The sequence below is a fragment of the Nannobrachium achirus genome (assembly GCF_963921795.1).
Source record: "Nannobrachium achirus genome assembly, chromosome: 9".
Classification (NCBI taxonomy): Eukaryota; Metazoa; Chordata; class Actinopteri; order Myctophiformes; family Myctophidae; genus Nannobrachium; species Nannobrachium achirus.
In genome coordinates this window covers 68409286-68432156 of record NC_137818.1, presented here as the reverse complement: position 1 = coordinate 68432156, position 22871 = coordinate 68409286, and the positions used below count along the sequence as shown (strand labels likewise).

At 43.0% G+C, this 22871-nt stretch overlaps 1 protein-coding gene across 1 annotated transcript in view; it reads right to left on the bottom strand.

Moving 5' to 3' along the window:
- pelp1 (proline, glutamate and leucine rich protein 1) overlaps positions 1 to 22871 on the bottom strand; it is a 99265-nt gene that overhangs the window by 65143 nt on the left and 11251 nt on the right. Inside the window, exons 5-12 of the mRNA XM_080734010.1 lie at positions 21579 to 21650; positions 18690 to 18749; positions 16197 to 16347; positions 12765 to 12897; positions 11070 to 11157; positions 8609 to 8697; positions 6833 to 6946; positions 3504 to 3654 (exon numbers count right to left, since the gene is read on the bottom strand). Coding sequence (XP_080590136.1) covers positions 3504 to 3654; positions 6833 to 6946; positions 8609 to 8697; positions 11070 to 11157; positions 12765 to 12897; positions 16197 to 16347; positions 18690 to 18749; positions 21579 to 21650 — 858 coding nt within the window. The remainder of the gene's footprint in view (positions 1 to 3503; positions 3655 to 6832; positions 6947 to 8608; positions 8698 to 11069; positions 11158 to 12764; positions 12898 to 16196; positions 16348 to 18689; positions 18750 to 21578; positions 21651 to 22871) is intronic.

Sequence of the window (22871 nt, the reverse complement as noted above, 5' to 3'; positions counted from 1 at the left end):
ATTGTGCGGCAGTTATTACGTGCAGAAATTCGTGGCGAAAGACTTAATTAATTAAGTATGGCGGATTACAATAAGTGTTTTGCTATTGCATAGCAGGCACACTTAATGAAAAGAAATTTATACATGATGAGCGAAGCAATCAGTCCCCAGCCCCCCCACGGCCCCCTCAGAATGGAGAGGGCAGGCACCTGACCCAGATCGGAACTAGATTCACTGAGCACAGTTCCCCTCATTGGCTGTTAATGATGATGTTGCCAGTAAGAATGGGACGATACGCGATATTAGCGTTTATTGTGATAAAAAACACTCACGATAATTGTATCGTGGAGATTGCATTTATCGTGATATCGTCCTCCGTCATGCACTGGGATCAATTCACCTTTTATTTGCTGAGCTGCATATCCGGTAACACTTAAACCCTCTATAATTGGTAAAAGGTACTTATAATATACATACTTGATACAGTCTTTTTTCACTCACAACGCGTTGTGAGCTTGTAGATCTGCTATTTTTTGGCACATGTTCCGCCCCCAGGATAATGTAATCCGAGTCAGGAGGAATCCACTGGGACATTAATTCTGTCCTAACATTTATAGTATATACAGTATTGTGATTCAAGTGAAGAATGACAATCCCATCTGATTGGACATAATATTGTCCAATCAGAACAATATAATTTTCTGTACCCAGAAAAGGATACGGAAAACTTCCACTGAACTCAACGGGCTTTCGGGATTTCAGAAAAGTGTAACGGAAACAGGTTTACTTTAGGTGCCATAGAAGTTCTCGGACATTGAGTCTGGTTTCCTATAGCATAACAAAGAGACTGCAAAACAGCCAAAAGGCATGCACACCTAAGGCCAGTATACTAAACCATAGTATACAAATAGAAGAATAAAAGTCTGCACACCAATTTATGCTCCCAAAGAGTAAGTTTACTTGGTAAAAGTAAACTTACTGGGAGCATACATTTGTGTGCATACTTTAAGTGCCATGTTTTTATTTTCTAGTGTCAGTGTGCCATGTCAACATACATTATAATGACAAATATTTTGATTGGCAGGACATTCATATAACAATCATTAGACCTAGAGCAATAACCCACCTATCTCCCCGACTCCCACTCCAGTCAAGAGTTTTGTGTGCACAATGTAATTTGCTATAAATTAGCTAACTTCATTTAATTGACCACGTTTAAAAAAAGATTTGTTTTTAAAATATAAATCCTCTCTCTCACACTTCTGCCAGTGTGACGGTGATCACCTTCCCCTGTGCCAATGTTGGCACCCGTGCCTAAGGTTGCCTACAAGTAACCACACTAAGGCCTAACAAAATAATATGTTGGTTTCCGGTTGGCGACCGACCCTATTAAATACGTGCGACCCAGATGATTTTATTGGCATTTGGAGTGAAAATAAAAAAATAAATAAAATTAAGTCAAAATCCGACCGAGTCGATCAAAAACGTCTTACAAAAAATATATTTGGTGCGACCACATTCGCGAAGTTTAATCAAAGTTTTCTTTCGTCTAAAATATCATGTGCGCAAATGTTGTTTTACTATTCATGCGTCATTGCCTTCATCGCGAGGAGACGGCAGCGCACAACATAAACAGCAGCACATGCATGTCCTCCTCCAGCCATCGTCTGCCCGTGCAAACCACCTCCTAAAATAATTCGATTGACTACTAAAACGTTTGCAGACATAATTAAGGAGGTGAAACAGTGCCGATGTCAGTTTTCATCTGCAGCCCAACGTAACGATTGGAAGTTATTGCTCTACTTAGCTTGGGTATCCGCTATAGATGCGGTGGACGGGCCGCTTTTGGGCGTTTCGTCCGGGATTTTTCGGGCACGGAGGGGGTCCGCGGGGGTCCCCGAGCGTGGGGGACCCTCCGGGGACCCCCTGGGAGCTGGCCCCGTCCCTCGCAGACCCCCTGGGGCCGAGCTGTGGCCTTTTACTAACATGCGGCTACATGCGAGCATCTCCGCCGTCTGCTGCTGTGAGACGGCACTCTCGCCTATCCAGGGAGTGCACAGAATTTTGGAGAGGCATGGGCTGACATTTCTAAAAGGGCCTTTTCAGACGGATAAAAATTAAGGGCTCAAGCCCCTTTTGCTGTATGTGCGCACGTGCCTGGCGACTGCGCATCTCATTACAGACTGATCATTTCAATCCCACCGTTTCTTTGCAAAAACACATTTCTTTTAGAAAACATTTGTATTCTTGTTTCTCCAAGTTTTATTGTTTTTAATGTGTAAATATGAACCATTTAATGATTCAGAAATTGGTAACTCAGGAAAACATAATATATTAAAAAGAAGCATAATCAATCATTGCCATAAGAAAAAAAAAAAAAAAAAAAAAACTACCTACCCATCCTTCCCATGAGGAAATAAAATAAAATTCCTTGCTACCAATCATGCCCACAAAAAAATAAAAATAAAAAATAAAATAAATTCCCTACCTACTCAGCCCTAAAATTACAGCCAACCGGAACCCAAAGTTTTATTTTGTTAGGCCTAACTAGACTAAGGCCCCGTGCAGACGACAACGGTCTCTAGAGAAAACAGACTGCCGTCTGAACAGCACCTTAAATGTTAGGGAGGACTAGTGGGCTAAAACAGTGGTTCTCAACCTGTGGGTCGGTCAAATTATTTTGGGGGCGTCCCCAGGTGATTAACTTAATGTGCAACATTGTTTTCTCACAGTAACAGTAAACAAAATTTGAGTGTATAAAGGGTATCCGCACATTTCTAAAGTGATAATTTAAGGACTTTTAATACTTCTAAAATGACAAATTAAACACTGGACACATTTTTAAATATTAGAGGCAGAAATTGTGAAAATAGCAGATCTACATGAGCATGTAGATCTGCTATTTTCTAAATAGAACCGTGTTATACAAAATGTAATGCCTCAACTCTTAGTGCTCGTCAGGGTGGGGGGTCCCCAGTTAAAATATGACTATTTTGGGGGTCGCGGCCTGAAGAGGTTGAGAACCACTGGACTAGTCGACTAAAAGACTAGTCATTGTGTAACCTCGCCCACCAGGCTTTCTGAGGGAAAGCCTGGTGATCGTTAACAACAGGTGGTTTGATCCGGTCTAGGCGGAAACCACAAGCCGAAGAAGCGGCGTCGCTTTGTATTGGTTCCCTTCGTTTGTTTCCCCAATCCCTATTAAAATGCTCGAGTAGCCTAGTGTAGTATTGCCAGTCGCTACGAGTTGGAATAAAAGATGCATATACCAAACACATTTTTCAAAAGCAAAACTACGCCGCATCAAGGAGTTTATTAGGTAGGCCCTAAAAGTATGTCCTTGAGCGCAGGGGAATAGTTTGGGTTAAAACGGAATCCGGTTTGATAGTTCCGGCAAATTGTAGTCCTTTGAGTACTATAACATGACGTAAAGTGGTTTCCTCTCCCGACCGGATCAAACCTCAAAAAGTGAAGTGATCCCAGACTAGTCATTGTGTGCTGGTTGAAGACCCCTGAAGTCTCACCTTGACGGCGTCAGCTCCGGGTGTGATGTCACCCAGCAGGTGACCCAGCAGCAGCTCCGAGTGGGTGGGGCTTCCCTGGAGAACGCCGGCAGAGGCTCCTCCCACTCGAACCCAGAGCAGTAAGGTTTGGTAGACCTGCACTCTCACCGAGCTGAAGGGAACAAAACCGTAAGGTTAGGTAGAGCTGAGGGAACGCACTCTCACTGTATAGATCTGATAAAAATTATAAATAATAATTGAAATAATAATCCATGTTGACGCGACCAAGTGCTCCACAGCTACAAGCTCACTAGATCAGGGGTCTTCAACGTTTTCAGGCCAAGGACCCCTTAACTGAGAGAGAGATGAAGCAGGGACCCCCACAACCTGTTCATAGATTCCATATGGTTTCATTGTTTGACAGCACAATCAGGGTATTTTGGATTCATGTCAATTTGTGTTTGCAGATATTTAACCACTTGAACCGTCAATACTTAATAAACTTGACCTTTCACTCTGTACTTAGGTCTGCTCTTTTTCCCCCTCTGCACCAAACCTCCTTGCCGAAAATAGCCGATCTACAAGCTCTGAATGCCTCGCAGCACGAGGCGTTGTGAGCTTGTAGATCTGAAATTTTTTGGCTAAAGTTCTCAGAATATAGACACCAGGTTTCAAGTGCGTACATACAGTATAACAAAGGAGAAAAAAGTTTCTATCACACAAAGATTTTGAGGACCCCCTAATAACAATACATTTTATTTGTAACGCACTTTATATTTTGAAACAAAATCTCAAAGTGCTACATTCAAATGGCAAATAAATGAAGCAAACCCAACAAAAAGATTAATAAAAAGGACTAAAATCTACCCCTGTAGTAACTCTGAGGACCCCCTAGGGGTCCCGGACCCCCTGTTGAAGACCCCTGCACTAGATAAGCCCCTTTTCCACTGGCCCAACTCCACACCACACCGCCCACTTGTGTGAGGTTTTCCACTACAAGGTCTGGGTAGATGGTGTGAAAGTGGTACTAAACGGGGTACTAAAAAGTATCCACTCTAGAGTAGGTCTGAGCTAGGCCACACAGGGCCAAACACATCATAATGACTGATCACTCACTGGGTTTTCATTTAGACCACCAGGATATATTGTACAGACATGCAAACAGCCCCAAGGTGAAAAAGGTGACAACTTTTTTGGTGTGAAATTGTTCGCATGCTGTGAGCTTGTAGATCAGCTATTTTCTATCTTACTTCTTAAATAGGCCAGTGTTTTCTAAGATAATTTCTTAGATCTTTTATTTTATTTATTCGTGAATTTAGAAGGAAAACAACATTTCTTTATTTTAAATCATTAAATGTTATTTTTTTGGGGGGAGAATGTTTTTTGAATGTTTTTAAATGATACAAAACTAAATTTAGAAAAACAAACATTAAGGGACCCATAAAAATGTTTTCGCAAACCACAAATGGGTCCCAACCCAGTGCTTGGGAAACAGTGTTGTAAAACCACAGACGATTGTTGTATTCTCCGCTTTGAGAACTGTCTGTGACTGCCTCATTTTTCTCTCACCCTCTCTCTGCATCATCTTAAAATAAATGCGAGAAATCTCTGTTCTGTCTAATAAGAGGCAGATGGAACGGCATGATAGCGTTGATTAGCTCGCGTGTGGAGTTCTCCACTAACGCTATGGACCAGAGCTAATTTAGCGTTAGCATGTAGCAAAACTATCGCAACACACCGTTGAGGAAAATCAACAAACGTGGGCTATAATCTTTGTCACGTCACCGCATTGATGCAGAATAGCGACCGCATTGCGATACAAGCGAATTAAAAAGTCCAATCCACAACTACACCACACTATCTATCAACGACGACAACCTAGCCAAGTTTATTTACTATGTGCTCCATTTGAGCTCCGCTCCGTCTGTGACTGACTGTATGCAGACTGGCTGAGCGCTCCGTCCAGCGCTGCCGGCTGCAGGCACTGGACACAGTCAAGCATGGGTGTTGACGTCACAGGCAAGAGAAAGCGAGCGCTTGATTTGTCCAAAAATAAAACGACCATATCCCCCAGCCACCTTCACCACTACTGCACTGACAAACTGGACGGAGCCAAGAGGAGAAAAAAGCGCTCCTCTTCTCACTGCCGCTCAACGCAGCCTAGATGACATGACACCCCCCCACCCCCCCAAATATTTTTACATCGAATCTGAACGAATCACACAAACGATCAATTTGGATTCAAAACGGCGATTTTCGCCGAAAAGCTACAAGTTTGCATGCCTGATTGTAATACATGATGATAATAGATTCTATTGTGTTATAACCACTATTATAATCTATTATAGTATTAATCTATACCCTATTATAATTATCATAGTAATACATTAATACTTTATAATGTATTATAATCACAGTTATAATCCATTATAGTGCATTATAACTAGGATAGTTGTAATACAAATTTATTATGTATTATAATCACAGTTAAAAGGGTCAATTTGTTTCTTACCGATAGGGGTACTTTTGTGTAATGGAAAATGTAGATATTTGTATGTGGTGTGGTGTGGTGTGGTGTAGTGTAGTGTGGTGTGGTGTGGTGTGGTGTGGTGTAGTGTGGTGTGGTGTAGTGTGGTGTAGTGTGGTGTAGTGTGGTGTAGTGTGGTGTGGTGTAGTGTGGTGTAGTGTGGTGTAGTGTGGTGTAGTGTGGTGTAGTGTGGTGTAGTGTAGTGTGGTGTAGTGTGGTGTAGTGTGGTGTAGTGTAGTGTGGTGTAGTGTGGTGTAGTGTGGTGTAGTGTGGTGTAGTGTGGTGTGGTGTAGTGTGGTGTGGTGTAGTGTGGTGTAGTGTAGTGTGGTGTAGTGTGGTGTAGTGTGGTGTGGTGTAGTGTGGTGTAGTGTGGTGTAGTGTGGTGTGGTGTAGTGTGGTGTGGTGTAGTGTGGTGTAGTGTGGTGTAGTGTGGTGTAGTGTAGTGTGGTGTAGTGTGGTGTGGTGTGGTGTGGTGTAGTGTGGTGTGGTGTAGTGTAGTGTGGTGTAGTGTAGTGTGGTGTGGTGTAGTGTGGTGTAGTGTAGTGTGGTGTAGTGTGGTGTGGTGTGGTGTAGTGTGGTGTAGTGTAGTGTGGTGTAGTGTGGTGTAGTGTGGTGTGGTGCTAAAACTGCAGTCGAAAAGGGGCTTATAGTAAGGAAAATGCTGCAGGACACGTGGCAGGATCAGGAAAGGTTTGTGTGTGTGTGTGCGTGTGTGTGTGTGTGTGTGTGTGTGTGTGTGTGTGTGTGTGTGTGTGTGTGTGTGTGTGTGTGTGTGTGTGTGTGTGTGTGTGTGTGTGTGCGTGCGTGCGTGACTGCGTGTTACCAGAAAGCTCTCTGTTGTCCCAGGGTGGTCTCAGGAACAGGGGTCCAGGCTGACAGGGTTTGAGAGAAGAGTTTCTGCAGGACTGTAGCGTAGGGGATCATGGCACCCTGGACACTACAACACACACACATATATACACCGTTACACAACAATACACAACTGTTGTTATACATAGGGCCGTCACGATTAGGACATTTTACATGACGATTAATTGTCACACAAATAATTGCGATCTACGATTTAATTGTGTTTTTGTCGTTGACAATTACATTTCTGTTTGGCTTTTAGGCTTTGAAGTTGCACATGGCAATCATGACACATAACTTAAATATGCAAAGAAATTACTGATATGTTTGACAACTTTATACTTAAAAAAGGAACATTGCTAGGGAAATAGCCGCGTTGCGAGCTTGTAGATCTGCTATTTCCACTACTTTTTGAAAGTGTTTGAAACTATATTAACATTTTTTCAACATGGAAACGATAATGCAAAATAATAGCGATTACCTCAAATAATTGCGATATGTGACAGCCCTAGTTATACATTCCCTTCCTTTGTGTCCAGAGTTTCATATTACGTCTGTTTTGTTCAGGCACCTTTTTTGGGCAGCCCAGTCTTCCATTTCCTGGGGTCCTATTGTGAACTGGGTGAACTGATGTCAGGAGGAATTCCACAGTGTTTCACGTTGACTTTATTCAATGAAGAGAAGAAACTACCACTCAAATACAGTCCTGTGTTAAACAGCATGTGTATTGTCTACTGGTGCTATAGATCCATGTTTACTGGCAGTGGTGCTTTGGGATTTTCTTTTCAGGGCGGACGGTCATTTATTGAAGTCACGCGCGCGCACGCGCCTCTAGAGGCAATTTAGAAAGAACGGATCTCGGCAGATCTAATTGTGTAAAAACGACATTGTCTAGTCTTAATTACATTTGCATTGTTACTTGATATTTTATTTTCTAGTTGTATTTAATTCAATTAGAAAATACAGCATTTTGAACGAATCAAACAGTACATACAGAGCCAAGTATGAGGACTGGACGCACACACATGCACATGCATGCATTCACCGCTGGAAACCTAGTAGGCTACTGTAGGTGTTAAAGTAATATCCATATGAATAGGGTACTTGGGGATGCGCTGCAGACCACTTTGTTATGCAAATATAGCCATTTCATTAGAAACTGTAGGCTGTATGGCCCGTCGTCACTCGAATCTATGGGGAGTTCTAGCACGCATGTGGGAAATATTGGCCACACGGCGTCCGGTCACGTCCGGACTCGAAAGTGCTACTGTTTACTGGTGTTTGCTGGGTGCTAGAGCTACGTTTACTGGTGCTATAGATCTACGTTTACTGGTGCTAGATCCCACGAGAGAGAGTAAAAATAGCCATTTTAGTATGAAAATCTTAGGAATATTGTGTGAGTTGTGACAATCGGGTCCAATATTTAGTTCAGTGACCGTGGAGTTAAAGAAGCTGTGTTCACCTTCACTCTCCCTTTGGAACGAATAGACTCCAACCTGTCTCCTGTCTCCTAAAAATGCCTCTGCGTACTTCACGCAGTTACGGGAAGTAAACCGGAGATGTCTTGCAACTTTTGTCTGGGGCAAAACTCACTAAATTGACATCGCTACACGCTACTCCTCACCCTGCGGAAAGCATTTATCATGGTCTGGGAAGAGCTTACACGCAATCTCTCTCTGTGTGTGTGTGTGTGTGTGTGTGTGTGTGTGTGTGTGTGTGTGTGTGTGTGTGTGTGTGTGTGTGCACTCACGCTGTGATAAGTGCACACAGCACGTCCAGGGTGTGCTTGTGAACTCCAGGCAGCACTAACAACTTGAACACTCCGTCTCCTGTTGAGTTCTGACACACAAAACACCACGTCTTAATTTATAGTTTTAGTCAGACTTTTGTCATCTGAGATGTTTTAGTTTTAATCTAGTTTAAGTTGAGTAAATGTTATAAATACATGTAAAAAAAGAAGAAAAAAAAAGGATTTGATTTAATCGACTAAAGCAGGGGCCTTCAACGTTTTCAGGCCAAGGACCCCTTAGTTGAGAGAGAGATGCAGCAGGGACCCCCACAACCTGTTCATAGATTCCATATAGTTTCATTGTTTGACAGCACAATCATCAGTGTATTTTGGATTCATGTCAATTTGTGTTTTGAAATATTTAACCACTTCAGCTGTCATTACCTAATAAACTTGACCTTTAACTATTTACTTAGCCTGCTCTTTTTCACCTCTACACCAAACCTCTTTGCCGAAAATAGCCGATCTGCTATTTTTGGCTAAAGTTCTCAGAATATGGACACTAGGGTTCAAGTTGTTAATATAAAAAGGATTGGACGTTTTGGAGGACCCCCTGTAGTAACTCTGAGGACCCCCTAGGGGTCCCGGTCCCCCTGTTGAACACCCCTGGACTAAAGTGTATGCGGGTGTACCCTGGGTACCAGCCTGCCACCCTAGGTTCAGTGGATTGGTTTTGACACTCGTGGCTTCTGATTGGTCTGTGGTGCGGGCGGGGCAAATACACCATATAAGGCTGGCTGATGACGTAGCTAACCTCACAGATATAAAGAGCTAGATGCCTTGTTCGCCTCTGCAGTTAATTGGAGCGATGTGCAAAAGTTCTAGACCGGACTTCCTGAAAAAACTAAGGGAACGCTGTCAGTCAAAGTGACTACTGGCCAATCACAGCGTGTCTTTTCAGTGACTTATCCAAGGACCACAATTCAATTCAACAGAGCCAGTTCCGATGTTGCGCTGCTCAGCTGTTCTTATAGGCTGCATACGTAAAGACCAGCCCCCACCTGCCTCTGATTGGCTTACCGACTTCCGTATGTGTGACGCACGCGGAAGCAATGAACACGGAAGCGACGAAGATTCCCTTAGTTGCTCAATGCATACGCCCCCTAGTCGAAGGAGGCGTCTACCTTTATATGTCTATGGCTAACCTAACCTCTACTTGGATTTTTTTTTTTTGGAACAACATCACGTCGCCTACGCAACAGGTGACGTTCGGAAATAAGAGTCAAATGGAGGCCTGCCAGACTGAGAAGTGAAGTGACAAAACCAATCCACTGAACGGAGCTACCCAGGTTAAAGGACAACTTTAGTTTTTTACAACAAGGGTTCATATTTTAGATTGTAATTAAATAATATAAAAGATGAGTGTTAAAATTATTTCATTTACTTCTTTCTATTGTTTTAGAGACTCTTATTTCAGTGGTTGAGGGCATGCGTACAAGTGGATAAATATGTCATTTTACACAGGATAAGCCCATTCCCAAGATGCAATGCAACCTTTCATGGTTGGATGTGACTTATGGGGGCTAGAAGTGTTACAGTAAATAGCAATAAAGAAACTGCTGGCTTATTGTGTCTAAAAATACATATTTAGCCACTTGTACGCCCCATGCGTACGCATGCCCCACATTTTAGCACGGTAAACATGATAAAACAATAGAACGAAGAAAATGAAAACATTTCAACACTCACTTTTTCTTTTCTCTAATTACAATCTAAAATATGATCCCTTGTTGTAAAAAAACAAAGTTGTCCTTTAATGATGGCAGGCCATTATGGTGTCATAATGCCCGATTCATACTTCGCTCAAATGTTGAAAATATATCGTCGTTGTCGGGTGAAAACCTTGTATGTCCAAAACCGTTTGTTTTGTATTTATCATTTTAAAAAAGTATTTAAACTAGTGAAAACAGCCGCTGCTGTTTTCACTACTTTTGTGCCTTGTATGAAGCAGGGCTTTACTTCGCGAAAGAACGTACACATTTGAAACTTGGGGATACGAGGTTTCCACCCGACAACGACGATATGATCTATGAGCTCACAACGTATGTGTGTGTGCGTGTACTCACCATGCTCTCAGTGTGTGTGTGTGTGTGTGTGTGTGTGTGTGTGTGTGTGTGTGTGTAGAGATGGGACGTTCTAAAAATTTCATGTCACGATTATTGTGACCAAAGAAATTCGGATTTACAATATTATGGCGATAATTGTGAGCTTGTAGCTTGTCTATTTTTAGCAAATAGATTTGGTAGAGTGAAAAAAAAAGACTGTATCAAGTACGTTATGTCCAGGTCCGTTTCACCAATTGTAGAGGTTTTAATTCGTTTTTTTTTTTTTTTTTTTGTATAACTATTGTTATATTAACGGTTATTGTCCCATCCCTATGTATGAACTCACTCTCACAGTGTGTGTGTGTGTATACACTCACTATGCTCCTAGCAGTCACAGCCAGAGCTCGACACACCAGATTGAGAACTTGTCTGACGGGTAAACGTAGCGCTGCCTTGGGGTCCAAACTGACACACACACACACACACACACACACACACACACACACACACACACACACACACACACACACACACACACACACACACACACACACACACACACACACACACACACACACACACACACACACACACACACACACACACACACACACACACACACACACAATAAAACACTGACCATTTGTGGCAAAGTAGAGACAAAATGCAGAGAAGAGAGCGAGAGAGAGAGGGGCAGCACAAATGTCTTTTTTCCACATCCATTGTAACTGTCACCGTTAATATAGTAGGTGCACAATTGATTTGTCCTCTTTGGCCAGGGCCACACATTTAAAGCACATGCTTTATGCTTTACCTGGGTGCAGGCAGGATCCAATTCATTCCCTAGAGGCAAACTTGTTCTAAGCTTTCCTTAAGGCTGTCCTTAAGCCACAGAGCAAGCTTGCCACGTCAAAACATTTGACTTCCAAGTTCCATAGGGAATTAATTGGATATTGCTTTAACCCTCGCCTCCCCCCAGGTAAAGCATAAAGCATGTGCCTTAAATGTGTGGCCCCAGCCTGTGAGGACATCATCATGTTGAAAGATGAAGACTGAAGAGTCTGTATTACATGCACCTTTGAGCTTAGCCTAGAGGAAGCCTTTATGACCATAGTCAATTTCAAATGTTCGCCCCAGTGGCTGTGGCAAAAAAAAAAAAAAAAAAAGAAAGACATCTGGGAACTCAGATTATAATTATGACCATGACTTAGGCAAAGTATTGCGCTGTCAGCTATGATTGGCAGCTGCCACATGGAGGAGACGCTGTCACTAGAGAGTACTGTTTACTTACAAATGTTCACTTTTAAAAAGATATATTCAAAGCTTTGCATAAAAAAAAAACACAATTTTTCAAAACATAGCAGATCTACAAGCTCGCAGCGAGTGCAGCACTGTGAGCTTGTAGATCTGCTTTTTCTTTTAATGTTTATAGTTAAAGTATAAAATAATGGTTAAAGTAGTTCCAGGCCTAAATCAGTGGTTCTCAACATGTGGGTCAGGACCCCCAGGGGGGTCCCCACATTATTTTTGGGGGGGTCCCAAGATGATTAACTTAATGTGCAACATTGTTTTCTCACTCGACAGTAAACAAACCAACATAAAGTGTAAGTATATAGAGGGTATCTGCACATTTCCAAATTGACAATTTAATGACTTTTTAATACCTCTAAAATGACAAATTAAACATCGGCCAAATTGTGAAATATTAGAAGCAGAAATTGTGAAAATAGCCGATCTACATGCTCATTGTGAGCATGTAGATCTGCTATTTTCACAATAGAACTGTGTTATACAAAATGTAATGCCTCAACTCTTATTGATCGTCACGGCGGGGGGGGGGGGGGGGGGGGGGGGGGGTCCCCAGTTAAAATATGATTATTTTGGGGGTCCCCAGTTAATTAAAATATGATTATTTTGGGGGTCCCCAGTTAAAATATGATTATTTTGGGGGTCCCCAGTTAATTAAAATATGATTATTTTGGGGGTCCCCAGTTAAAATATGACTATTTTGGGGGTCGCGGCCTAAAAAGGTTGAGAACCACTGGCCTAAAGGTGTTAAAATGTGTGAGTACCTCTGTGTGTGCTTGAGAGCGGAGCAGACAGCTCTGTAGCGGTGGTGCAGCTGGATGAACAGCAGAGGATCACAGTCATCCAGCGGAGGGAAGGGAAGCTCTACACCTGGACCTTCATACTGGACTGTTCCCTCTGTGCGCGCGCACACACACACACACACACACGCACGCACACGCGCACACACACACACACACACACACACACACACAATAAAACACTGACCATTTGTGGCAAAGTAGAGACAAAATGCAGAGAAGAGAGCGAGAGAGAGAGGGGCAGCACAAATGTCTTTTTTCCACATCCATTGTAACTGTCACCGTTAATATAGTAGGTGCACAATTGATTTGTCCTCTGTGGCCAGGGCCACACATTTAAAGCACATGCTTTACACACACACACACACACACACACACACACACACACACACACACACACACACACACACACACACACACACACACACACACACACACACACACACACACACACACACACACACACACACACACGTTTAAAAATATCTACAAGCTCAAGATGCAAAAATAACAGAACTACAAAGCTCACAACACATCACAATACGAGCTTGTAAATCTGCCATATACCGAGTATATCTACAGTCATAGAAAGGTTGACACCTCCTAACGGCTCTGCGGGCGTCTTGTTGAAAAAAAGGTCCAGGCGGAATTCAGAAGCACGCTTCCGCATGATAGCCTCACCCAGGGGCGTCACAAGGGGGTAGGAAAGTGGGACTGAGTTACTGGGGCCCAAGGTAGAGGGGCCCCTAGTAACTTTAGCTATTGAAAAATAGCAGATATACAAGCTCACAGCGTGGCACCGAGTGCCGCGCTGCGAGCTTGTAGATCTGCTATTTTTGAAAAGTCGTGAAAATGTGTGCAAATCTTTGAATATGTATTTTTTTTAAGCGAACATTTGTAACTCAAATTTTGCTTCCGGGGGGGGTCCCTGGAACAAAATATTTTGAGATGGGGGTCCGTGGCCAAATTCATATCATTTTGGGGGTCCTTCACATGAAAAAGTTTGAGCATCACTGACATGCGGAAACATAGGTTTCTTGGCACACATTTTCACGCAGATCTACAAGCTCGCAGCGTGGCACTCGGTGCCGCGCTGTGAGCTTGTATATCTGCTATTTTTCAATAGTTAACGTTCATGGGGGGCCCACAGTGAATCCTTGTACCCAGGGCCCAGAATTTGGTGTGACGCCCCTGGCCTACAGTACATAATAGATACTGTGAGGCTGATCTGCACCTATTGTACATAAAAATATATATATATATATACTGTGATGTAAATATGTTTTTATTATACTGACGTGTTGCACATAGAACACACTGTGAAGTTGTTTACAAAAAAGTTACAGTACAGTAGCTACTACGGGAAAAAAATGCCATTGGTGTATAAAATACACCAAACTTTATGCACATGTACTGCTGAGATGCTGTTCTCATTCTCTTTGCTCTTTTGTTTTTGTACTCTCTTTCTTTCCTAAGTCATTATTACTTATTGGGACAAACTCCACCCTGCCAGCGTGTGATTGGCTGAAGTCCCTTTGCAATTCTGTCCATAACATGCCTCCGTCATGGATAACCAGTAAGGCTCCCTAAATAGGGCAAAAATGTGTTTTGCCAAAATCTTCCTGATCCATGTTGATGACATGAGTGTAGACATACTGTGTAGTGATTTTCGTGATTTTAGGGCAAAATCTGTAGGAGCAGTGTCCAAAAATGTGTTTTGCAAGAATCGGCCTCATGGTGGCGCTAGAAGAGGGCCATGTGAGAAATGAGGGGTGGGGTCTCCGCGTTGCCTTGGCGGACGAATAGGTACCGGCCCCGGCTCTCCCGGACGCTCCTAGCCCGAGTTACGGCATTTTATGTGAGCTGCAGTGGAGGGGGTCCTCCACTGGGGGATCCACTGGGGATCCACCACTTTGGCATCCGTTCTGGAGCACCAGGAGTCGGTGGTCCCCGGGAATTCCCCGTGAGCAGCCATGTTGGAGTGGTGATTTGGTCATTTTTGCACATTTGGTCTTTTTTTACATCTGGGGGTCCCTGGAGCTCCGGGGGTCCTTGGAGGTTGTAGTTTGGCAGGCAAGGAGCGTGTGTGCAAAATTTGGCATGGATCGGGGGCAACGGTTGCGGAGATATGAGCAGGGCAATAGTGTGACGTGTGAGGTGTGACAGACAGACGGACAGACTGACTGACGGACTGACGGACTGACACTTTGTGCAGGGTTTGATAGTAAATGCGACCTACGGTCGCAATAATTATACTTTATCGCCATAAAAAAAAGTTGTCCGCGGTGGTGGAAAAAAAGTGGTACAAGTGGGATGCGAACCCGGGGTGCATGGATGGGAAGTGCAGGGCTGGGAGTGGCCATTCTGTGTTAGTAGGGGAGGAAAAGCCTCGCGTAGAGGAGGAGCCTCGCACTGTTGTCACTCAAAGCGAGACCAGCCAATCACAGCGAGTCTTTTCCTGGACTTGTCAATATGCGGCTGGCATTCGCATTCATGCCGCTTCTGCGTGTGTGACAGAAACAGAGGTTCTCTAGGCCAAACAGAGGCAGGTGGGGTGGGTCTTTTCAACCGCAGCTCTCAGATCAGCTGAGCTGTGCATGATCAGAGACGCTTGCTTTGGCAATGTAAACATTCCAATAAAGCTCATCTGAACTGAATCGATAAGTCCTGGAAAAGACACAATGTGATTGGCCAGTAGTCACTTTGAGTGGCAGCGTGCATTCCGCACTTCCGCCTGCACATTGTTTTACAGGTCACTCCAGTGAACTGCAGCCTACACAAAGATATTTAATTAATGAAGATAGTCACTCCAGTGAACTGCAGCCTACACAAAGATATTTAATTAATGAAGATAGTCACTCCAGTGAACTGCAGCCTACACAAAGATATTTAATTAATGAAGATAGTCACTCCAGTGAACTGCAGCCTACACAAAGATATTTAATTAATGAAGATAGCTCATCCTCATTTAATCCACTAGAGTGTGACATGGTACACAAATCCTACAAATAGACTCCTAAGTGGGCGCCGGCTCTAATGGCAAATCTCGCGCACGTCCCGTTTACTGGTGCTATAGATCCCGCGAGAGTGTGTTGCTGGGACAGCTAAAGAGCAATAATAAAGTTGATTTTCTCAGTTGTTGTGTCGCTGAAAAGAGCCACTTTAGTATGACAATTTTGTTAATATTATGTGGCTTGTGATGATCTGGTCCAATATTTAGTTCAGTGACCATAGCTTCTGAACTATTATTTTACTCTGTGTTCACGTTAGCTCTCCCATTGTAAATGAATAGACTCCAAACACGCTTCCGCCTCCTAAAAAGGTATCTACCTACGTCACACAGAAACGGGAAGTACAGGTCTTTTGCACCCTCTTGCTATCGCCCTCTTACAGTACCTGATTCTGAGCCTTGGTAGAGCTGAGCCAGGATGCCATTGGCCGAAGCCAACAGACAGTGGATCTGATTGGTCCAGCCCTCTGCGCGCCCGCCTCCTCTGCCCTCTGCCCCGCCCAGAGAGGGGAGGCGGCCATAGCACTCACACGCCACCTACAGGAAGAGTTGTGTGTTGATTATTACATGACTATTGGTATTGGGTAGTTTTAAAAAATGTTCATGGTTCGTGAGTTAATATCCCATTGTTCCCACACATTTTTAAAGTGGTGGAAAAAGTACTCACATATTTTACTTAAGTAAAAGTACCAATAATGCAATGTAGAAATACTGTTACAAGTAAAAGTCCGGAATTCAAAATGCACTTGAGTAAAAAGCATCAAAATGTAGTTTAAGTACCAAAAGTACAAAATGTTTGAAAATAGCATATCTACAAGCTTGCAGATCAGCTATTTCCAAACAGCCTAAAGTAGGTATAAAATAGGGCTAAAGTGGTTTATTTATGTTTTATAATACCATCATTTATAACTGCAAAGTAACTATTAACTAACGTTTTCAAATAAATGTAGTGGAGTAAAAGTACAACATTTGGACCCAAGAAGTAGTGGAGTAGAAGTAAAAGTATTGGAAATCGGAAACACTCAAGTAAAGTACAAATACCTCAACATTTTACTTAAGTACATTACTTAAGTAAATGTGCTTAGTTACTTTACACTAGGGCTGACCTTCGATTGCATTTTTCATAATCGAAGCTTGTTCGAATATATTTTTGTTGAACTTCGAAGCTTCGGTGACGGCGACCGGGGGGGGGGGGGGGGGGGGGGATGGCGGGAGCAAAAGTTTAGCGGTTACATAAGTGATAACGGTTAAGGAAATGTGTTAAAAAAATGCGCGATTTACCCAATTTTAAAAGGGAAAACACACCAGTTTTTTCCTCATAATAAAGCTCCCTATTTTCATTAAATACAACAATACAACGAGGAAGAAGAAGAAGAATAGGCTATGATACGAATGTTTTCTACATTAAAGAAAAGTGTTTTTTGCAGTACAGTAGGATTGACATAATCACATCACGTCTGTAATGTGACACATCGCGGCTGCAACAGCAAACACTGCAGCGCGACTCAAGAGCCCTATATAACAAACAGATTAACTCCCAAGTCCCAAGGTGTAGGTAAGCTACTGTAAATGTAATAGTAGATTTTATAGTAAATAATTGCACTGCAGTGTGTCTGATTTAACGTTCCACACTCATCAACCGAAAGCTGACGGTCAGGCTCAGACAACATAGTGAGCTTGTAGATCCGATATAAACTTGTCATCATCAACACCACGACAACGTAACCCTAGCAAGTTGGTTTTAAGCTCTTTTTTCCTCTTTAAAACGGGATCGATGCTGACGGGGTCCGTTTTGTAAAATCCAATTTTCGCTGTTTGTTTCCTTGCGTTGAGTCTAGCTCCTTTCGGAACCCCTCACTCCACTGCTACGCAGCTCCGAGATGGGGTTCCTACTGGTCGCATGCCGGAATCCTGCGGCTGGATCGCCGATCCGCCGTTAGGGAACACTTCTTACCTTTGGTGAACACTCTATCCAAAAAATGACCGGTCTCTATTCATCTATAATCGTTTTACTTCTTTAAGGTGGAAGAAACTCGAAGCACTGGGGTGAAATAAAGTTTTTATATTGCTCAAATGATCAGCCGGTTCTGTGTTTTTAGACATTCCGGAAGTTGTGGCCGCATAGGAAAACATTACTGCCTCCCCTGGTCACGTGGTATATACACAAGTTACACAACGGGGAAAACACAGAACCGGCAGCAGCACGAGATCACGTGACCGGGAAGTCCTGTCTCCCCCATTCACTTCAGTGTAACGCAGCAGATATACAAGCTCACTGTGAGCTTGTAGATCTGCTATTTTTGAAAAATCGTGAAAATTAGAATTAGTGTTGGAAATTACGTTTTTTGGAAGAATCGTTCGGTTTGTGATACAAGCACCAAATTTTGCACAACGTTTCCTCTGGACCTACTTTTCCCAAAAAGCACGTTAGCCACTCAACTTCTTTTTGAAAGGGTTGGGGTCCCATTGACTTTCTATACAGTAAAATAATACAAAAACTCTATACAGTAAAATAATACAAAAACTGTGAGGGGTCAAACTAGGGTTTTTTTCATGATCCTGAATCCAATGTAATCATTTGTTTTGCACAAAAAAACATTCCTTGGGCTAAAAACAGCCCCCACACTACTGTGAAAAGTGATGACTCATCACTAAACCATAGTTTCGTTTTGATGTTTTCGCCGTTGATACATAAAGCGTGTGTCGTCGCGGGACCCATAAAATAATTCTGGGACCCATTTGAATGACCACCTGTGGGTCCCGGGACCCATTACATTGAACACCTAGCAACATCACTGAAGACACAGTCTTCCATAGGGAATGAATTGGATGCTCACAGATCACAATGTAATGACAGCTGCAGAGTTCACGTTACAAACCTCCTGGATTCTGTGGTCGGTGCTGTTCATCTTGGAGAGGAAGAACGCTCCAAGTTTATCCTGACAACAAAACACAAACCAGTTAATAGAACATCCATAACAAAAACCACGCACACCATGTTAGGAAACATAACTTCGGTCCATTATAGCCCCTCGTTAATAATACCACTTGGTATTTGTTTTTAGGGCAGTCACGATTAATACATAATCGTCTATTCGCGATTATTTTTCATATTCGCGATTATTTTTCATATTCGCGATTCGCGTCAATTATCCAATTTAATTAAAAAAGTAGTGTGTTTTGACAAGAAACCCATTCTTAAACCTCACGTCAACACTTGCATTCTTGAATGCGCCTACTCCTCCCCCGCTTGCGTCCCCGCTCTTCCTCGTCAGTCAACAGACAACAGCAGCAGGCATGCACAGTGCAGTCACACAGGCAGGCTGGCTGGCTAAACATGCTTAAAAAGTTTGTTTCAACTGACCCGATCAATTACTTTTTCCAGACAGTAGGAACAGACACATGTACCAATACGTATCCCGGGACTATATTCCGTTTGATACATACAGAAAAAGGCTTTCACTTTCGTTTTAATACAGAGGATTGGAGTCAATGCTTAGCTTTTAGCACTGCTACTGTTGTGGAGGGCCAGGGGATGATGATATGATGATCACACGCAGATGGCGACTAGATGTTGGATCATGATAAACATGATCGGCTATTGTCGCTATTTTCAGTTGTTGGCTATTTTTGCAGTTGTCGGCTATTTTCACAACGCCTCGCGACGCGTTGTGAGCTTTGTAGATCGGCAATTTTTTCATCGCGACGCGTTGTGAGCTTGTACATGAGCTATTTTCAAATAACCACGGTATAAATAGGGCTAAAGTTTGCAAGTAAATGTACTTAATAGTTACTTTACACCACTGAACTGATGTTCAAAAAGCAATTCAATTGCTCTTCTAAGGTGTACAGTATGAGTATTATCAAAGCTCATCATAGTGGCATAAAAAAGAGGCATAAGAGGCAAAGAGAAGCTTGACTGCTGCTGTATGCACTCATTTTACATTTTACACTTTTACAACTGTTACTGTACACCAAGGAGAATGGTTTACTTGTCCCCTCCCTGTGATGTTTTCTACTGTTACTGTACACCAAGGAGAATGGTTTACTTGTCCCCTCCCTGTGATGTTTTACAACTGTTACTGTACACCAAGGAGAATGGTTTACTTGTCCCCTCCCTGTGATGTTTTCTACTGTTACTGTACACCAAGGAGAATGGTTTACTTGTCCCCTCCCTGTGATGTTTTCTACTGTTACTGTACACCAAGGAGAATGGTTTACTTGTCCCCTCCCTGTGATGTTTTCTACTGTTACTGTACACCAAGGAGAATGGTTTACTTGTCCCCTCCCTGTGATGTTTTCTACTGTTACTGTACACCAAGGAGAATGGTTTACTTGTCCCCTCCCTGTGATGTTTTCTACTGTTACTGTACACCAAGGAGAATGGTTTACTTGTCCCCTTCCTGTGATGTTTTCTACTGTTACTGTACACCAAGGAGAATGGTTTACTTGTCCCCTCCCTGTGATGTTTTCTACTGTTTTCAAAGCCTAAGAGAAAAAGCTTGAATGCTGCTGTATGCACTAAGTTTGTTAAGAAAGTAATTTTCTTTCCTGACCTGTTAACTTTGTTTAATGACTGAAGTCAAAGAGTCAAAAAGTTCTAAAGTTCTAAAACCCTGCACTGTTGCAGGGTTTGTTTACAAATAAAATGAACAGAGACGTTATGTCTTTGTCAATTTCTTGATGTCCAAAAAGCAATTAAATTGCACTTCATTAATGTTAACAGTATGTGTATTATAAAAGCTTTTCCTAACATAGTGGCATAAAAAAAATAGACAATATAATTGTCAATCGTCAATTATTTGTATGACAATTAATCGTCTCCAGAAATTCCTAATCGTGACAGCCCTATTTGTTGTCTCCACCAGCCGAAGGCTGAGGGAGAGTATGTTTTCCCCTCCGTCCGTCCGTCCGTGCGTCCGTGTGTGCGTCCGTGCGTCCTCGCAGTTTGTGAACAGTTAATCTCAGTCACCGTTGGCCCGATCGCTGCCAAACTGAGCACACACACTCCCTGGATGCCAATCTAGAACCTCTGCCCCACATTTTTCAAATCAGCCTCATGGTGGCGCTATAACAGGCCGATTTGTGTGGCCTGGTTGTTACCAGCTAATCTCCGGCGCCGTTGGCCCGATCGCTGCCAAACTGAGCACACACACTCCCTGGATGCTAATTCAGAACCTCTGCCCCACATTTTTTAAATCAGCCTCATGGTGGCGCTATAACAGGCCGATTTGTGTGGCCTGGTGGAGACCTGTGCTCGGAAGAGCACTGCTTCTAGTTTTATATCATTTTTAATCGCTGATTAGCCACCTTTACAACAAGGTACAGCGTGCATGCACAGGGCATTCGTGAAATTAGCGCGTGTGCGTGTCCACTCTCAAGAGCAGGCCAATCACAGAACAGACCATAGTGATGACAAGTCAAGGCTCAAACTAATTCTAGCAAAAAGAAAAAAAGAAAAAAAAACATGTGTGTGTACAGGAGGGGGCAGCATTTATCCAACCATAATAGTGTCGTTGTCGGGCAAAAACCTCGTATGTCCATGCATTTTTCATTTTAAAAATGATTTAAACTAGTGAAAACAGCCGATCTACAATCTTGCTTGTAGATCGGCCGTTTTCACTACTTTTGTGGACGGCCGTGTACATACGATGAAGCAGAGCTTTGCTTTGCGAAAGAACATACAAATTTGAAACTTGGAGACGACGATATGCAAGACAAAACCCAGAGAATAAACATTGAGGTTCCGTGTGGGGTCTTTAACTCACCCTGAGTGAGCCACAGGCCTTAGGGAAGTAGGTCATACATGCTGTCATCCCCTCCATGGCTGCCAGCTCACACTGCAACACAACACAATAATACACTGATTAGGAATGAAACACTATTATTTAAAAAGGTATCCCTGGCTAATAAGCCTTACATTAAATACACTACCAGTAAGACGCCCTACGGGCAAGAAGCGACCATCAGGGCACGCGTTATTGCCGTATTTCACTATTACACGATTACACTTATTGGCCCATTACACTATGACACTCATTCCACTATTACACTAATTGCCCTATTACACAATTACACTTATTACACTATTAAACGTATTGCCCTATTACACTATTCAATTTTTTGTCCTTTTACACTATTACACTTATTACACTATTACACTTATTACCATATTACACTATTACACTACTAGTAAGACGCCCCGTTATCACGCCCAGGGACGTGTTAACTGTTACCATGGTAACCGATAGCCGCCGTAGTGATAACATATTTTCCTTATGATGCCTCGCGAAAGCCGGTGCTGCCCAACTTCCACTTCCTAATTCACATACGTACATTCTGTCTGGCTGCAGTAAAATGGCTTTTTCTCTGTTTGTTTTCTCACATCGCTTGTTTGGTCAAAAACGGTTGCGATGTGAACACTGAACTCAATTCAAAGGAGATTTATTGGCATGAGGAGACAAACGTTATCATTACCAAAGCCAAGTGCCTCTGGGAAAGAGGGAGTCCCACCTCTGACTGGCCTACCGAACCATAGAAAGGTAGACGCCTCCTTCGGCTCTGAGGCGTGAGATCGCGGGACTCGGCGACCGGTGGTTTCCGGTCGTTTCCCACTTCCACGTGCATCACAGAAACCGGAAGTTGTTGGCCAATCAGAGGCAGTTGGGGGCGGGTGTTTACGTATGCAGCCTGTAAAAACAGCTGAGCCACGCAGCCGCGCAACATCAGGAAATGGATGGATTGAAAAGTCACGGAAAAGACACGTTTTGATTGGCCAGTAGTCACATGACTGTCAGTGTGGTCTCCTGCAATCGCGGACGTCCGCACTCCAGTTGTTGCTCGTCAATCCAATGACCTGCAGTGGCCAATGAGGCATCTAGCTTTTTATATCTGTGTACCGAACTTAGGTTTCTGTGACGCAAAAGGAAGAATTCGGTAAAAACTTGCCCATCCTTTTTCACCAACGCCCCAGAGCCAGAGGAGGCGTCTACCTTTCTAATGTCTATGGCTGAGACCAGGTGTGTCGCCCTGGGTACAATGATTCACTTCAATTATTTTGT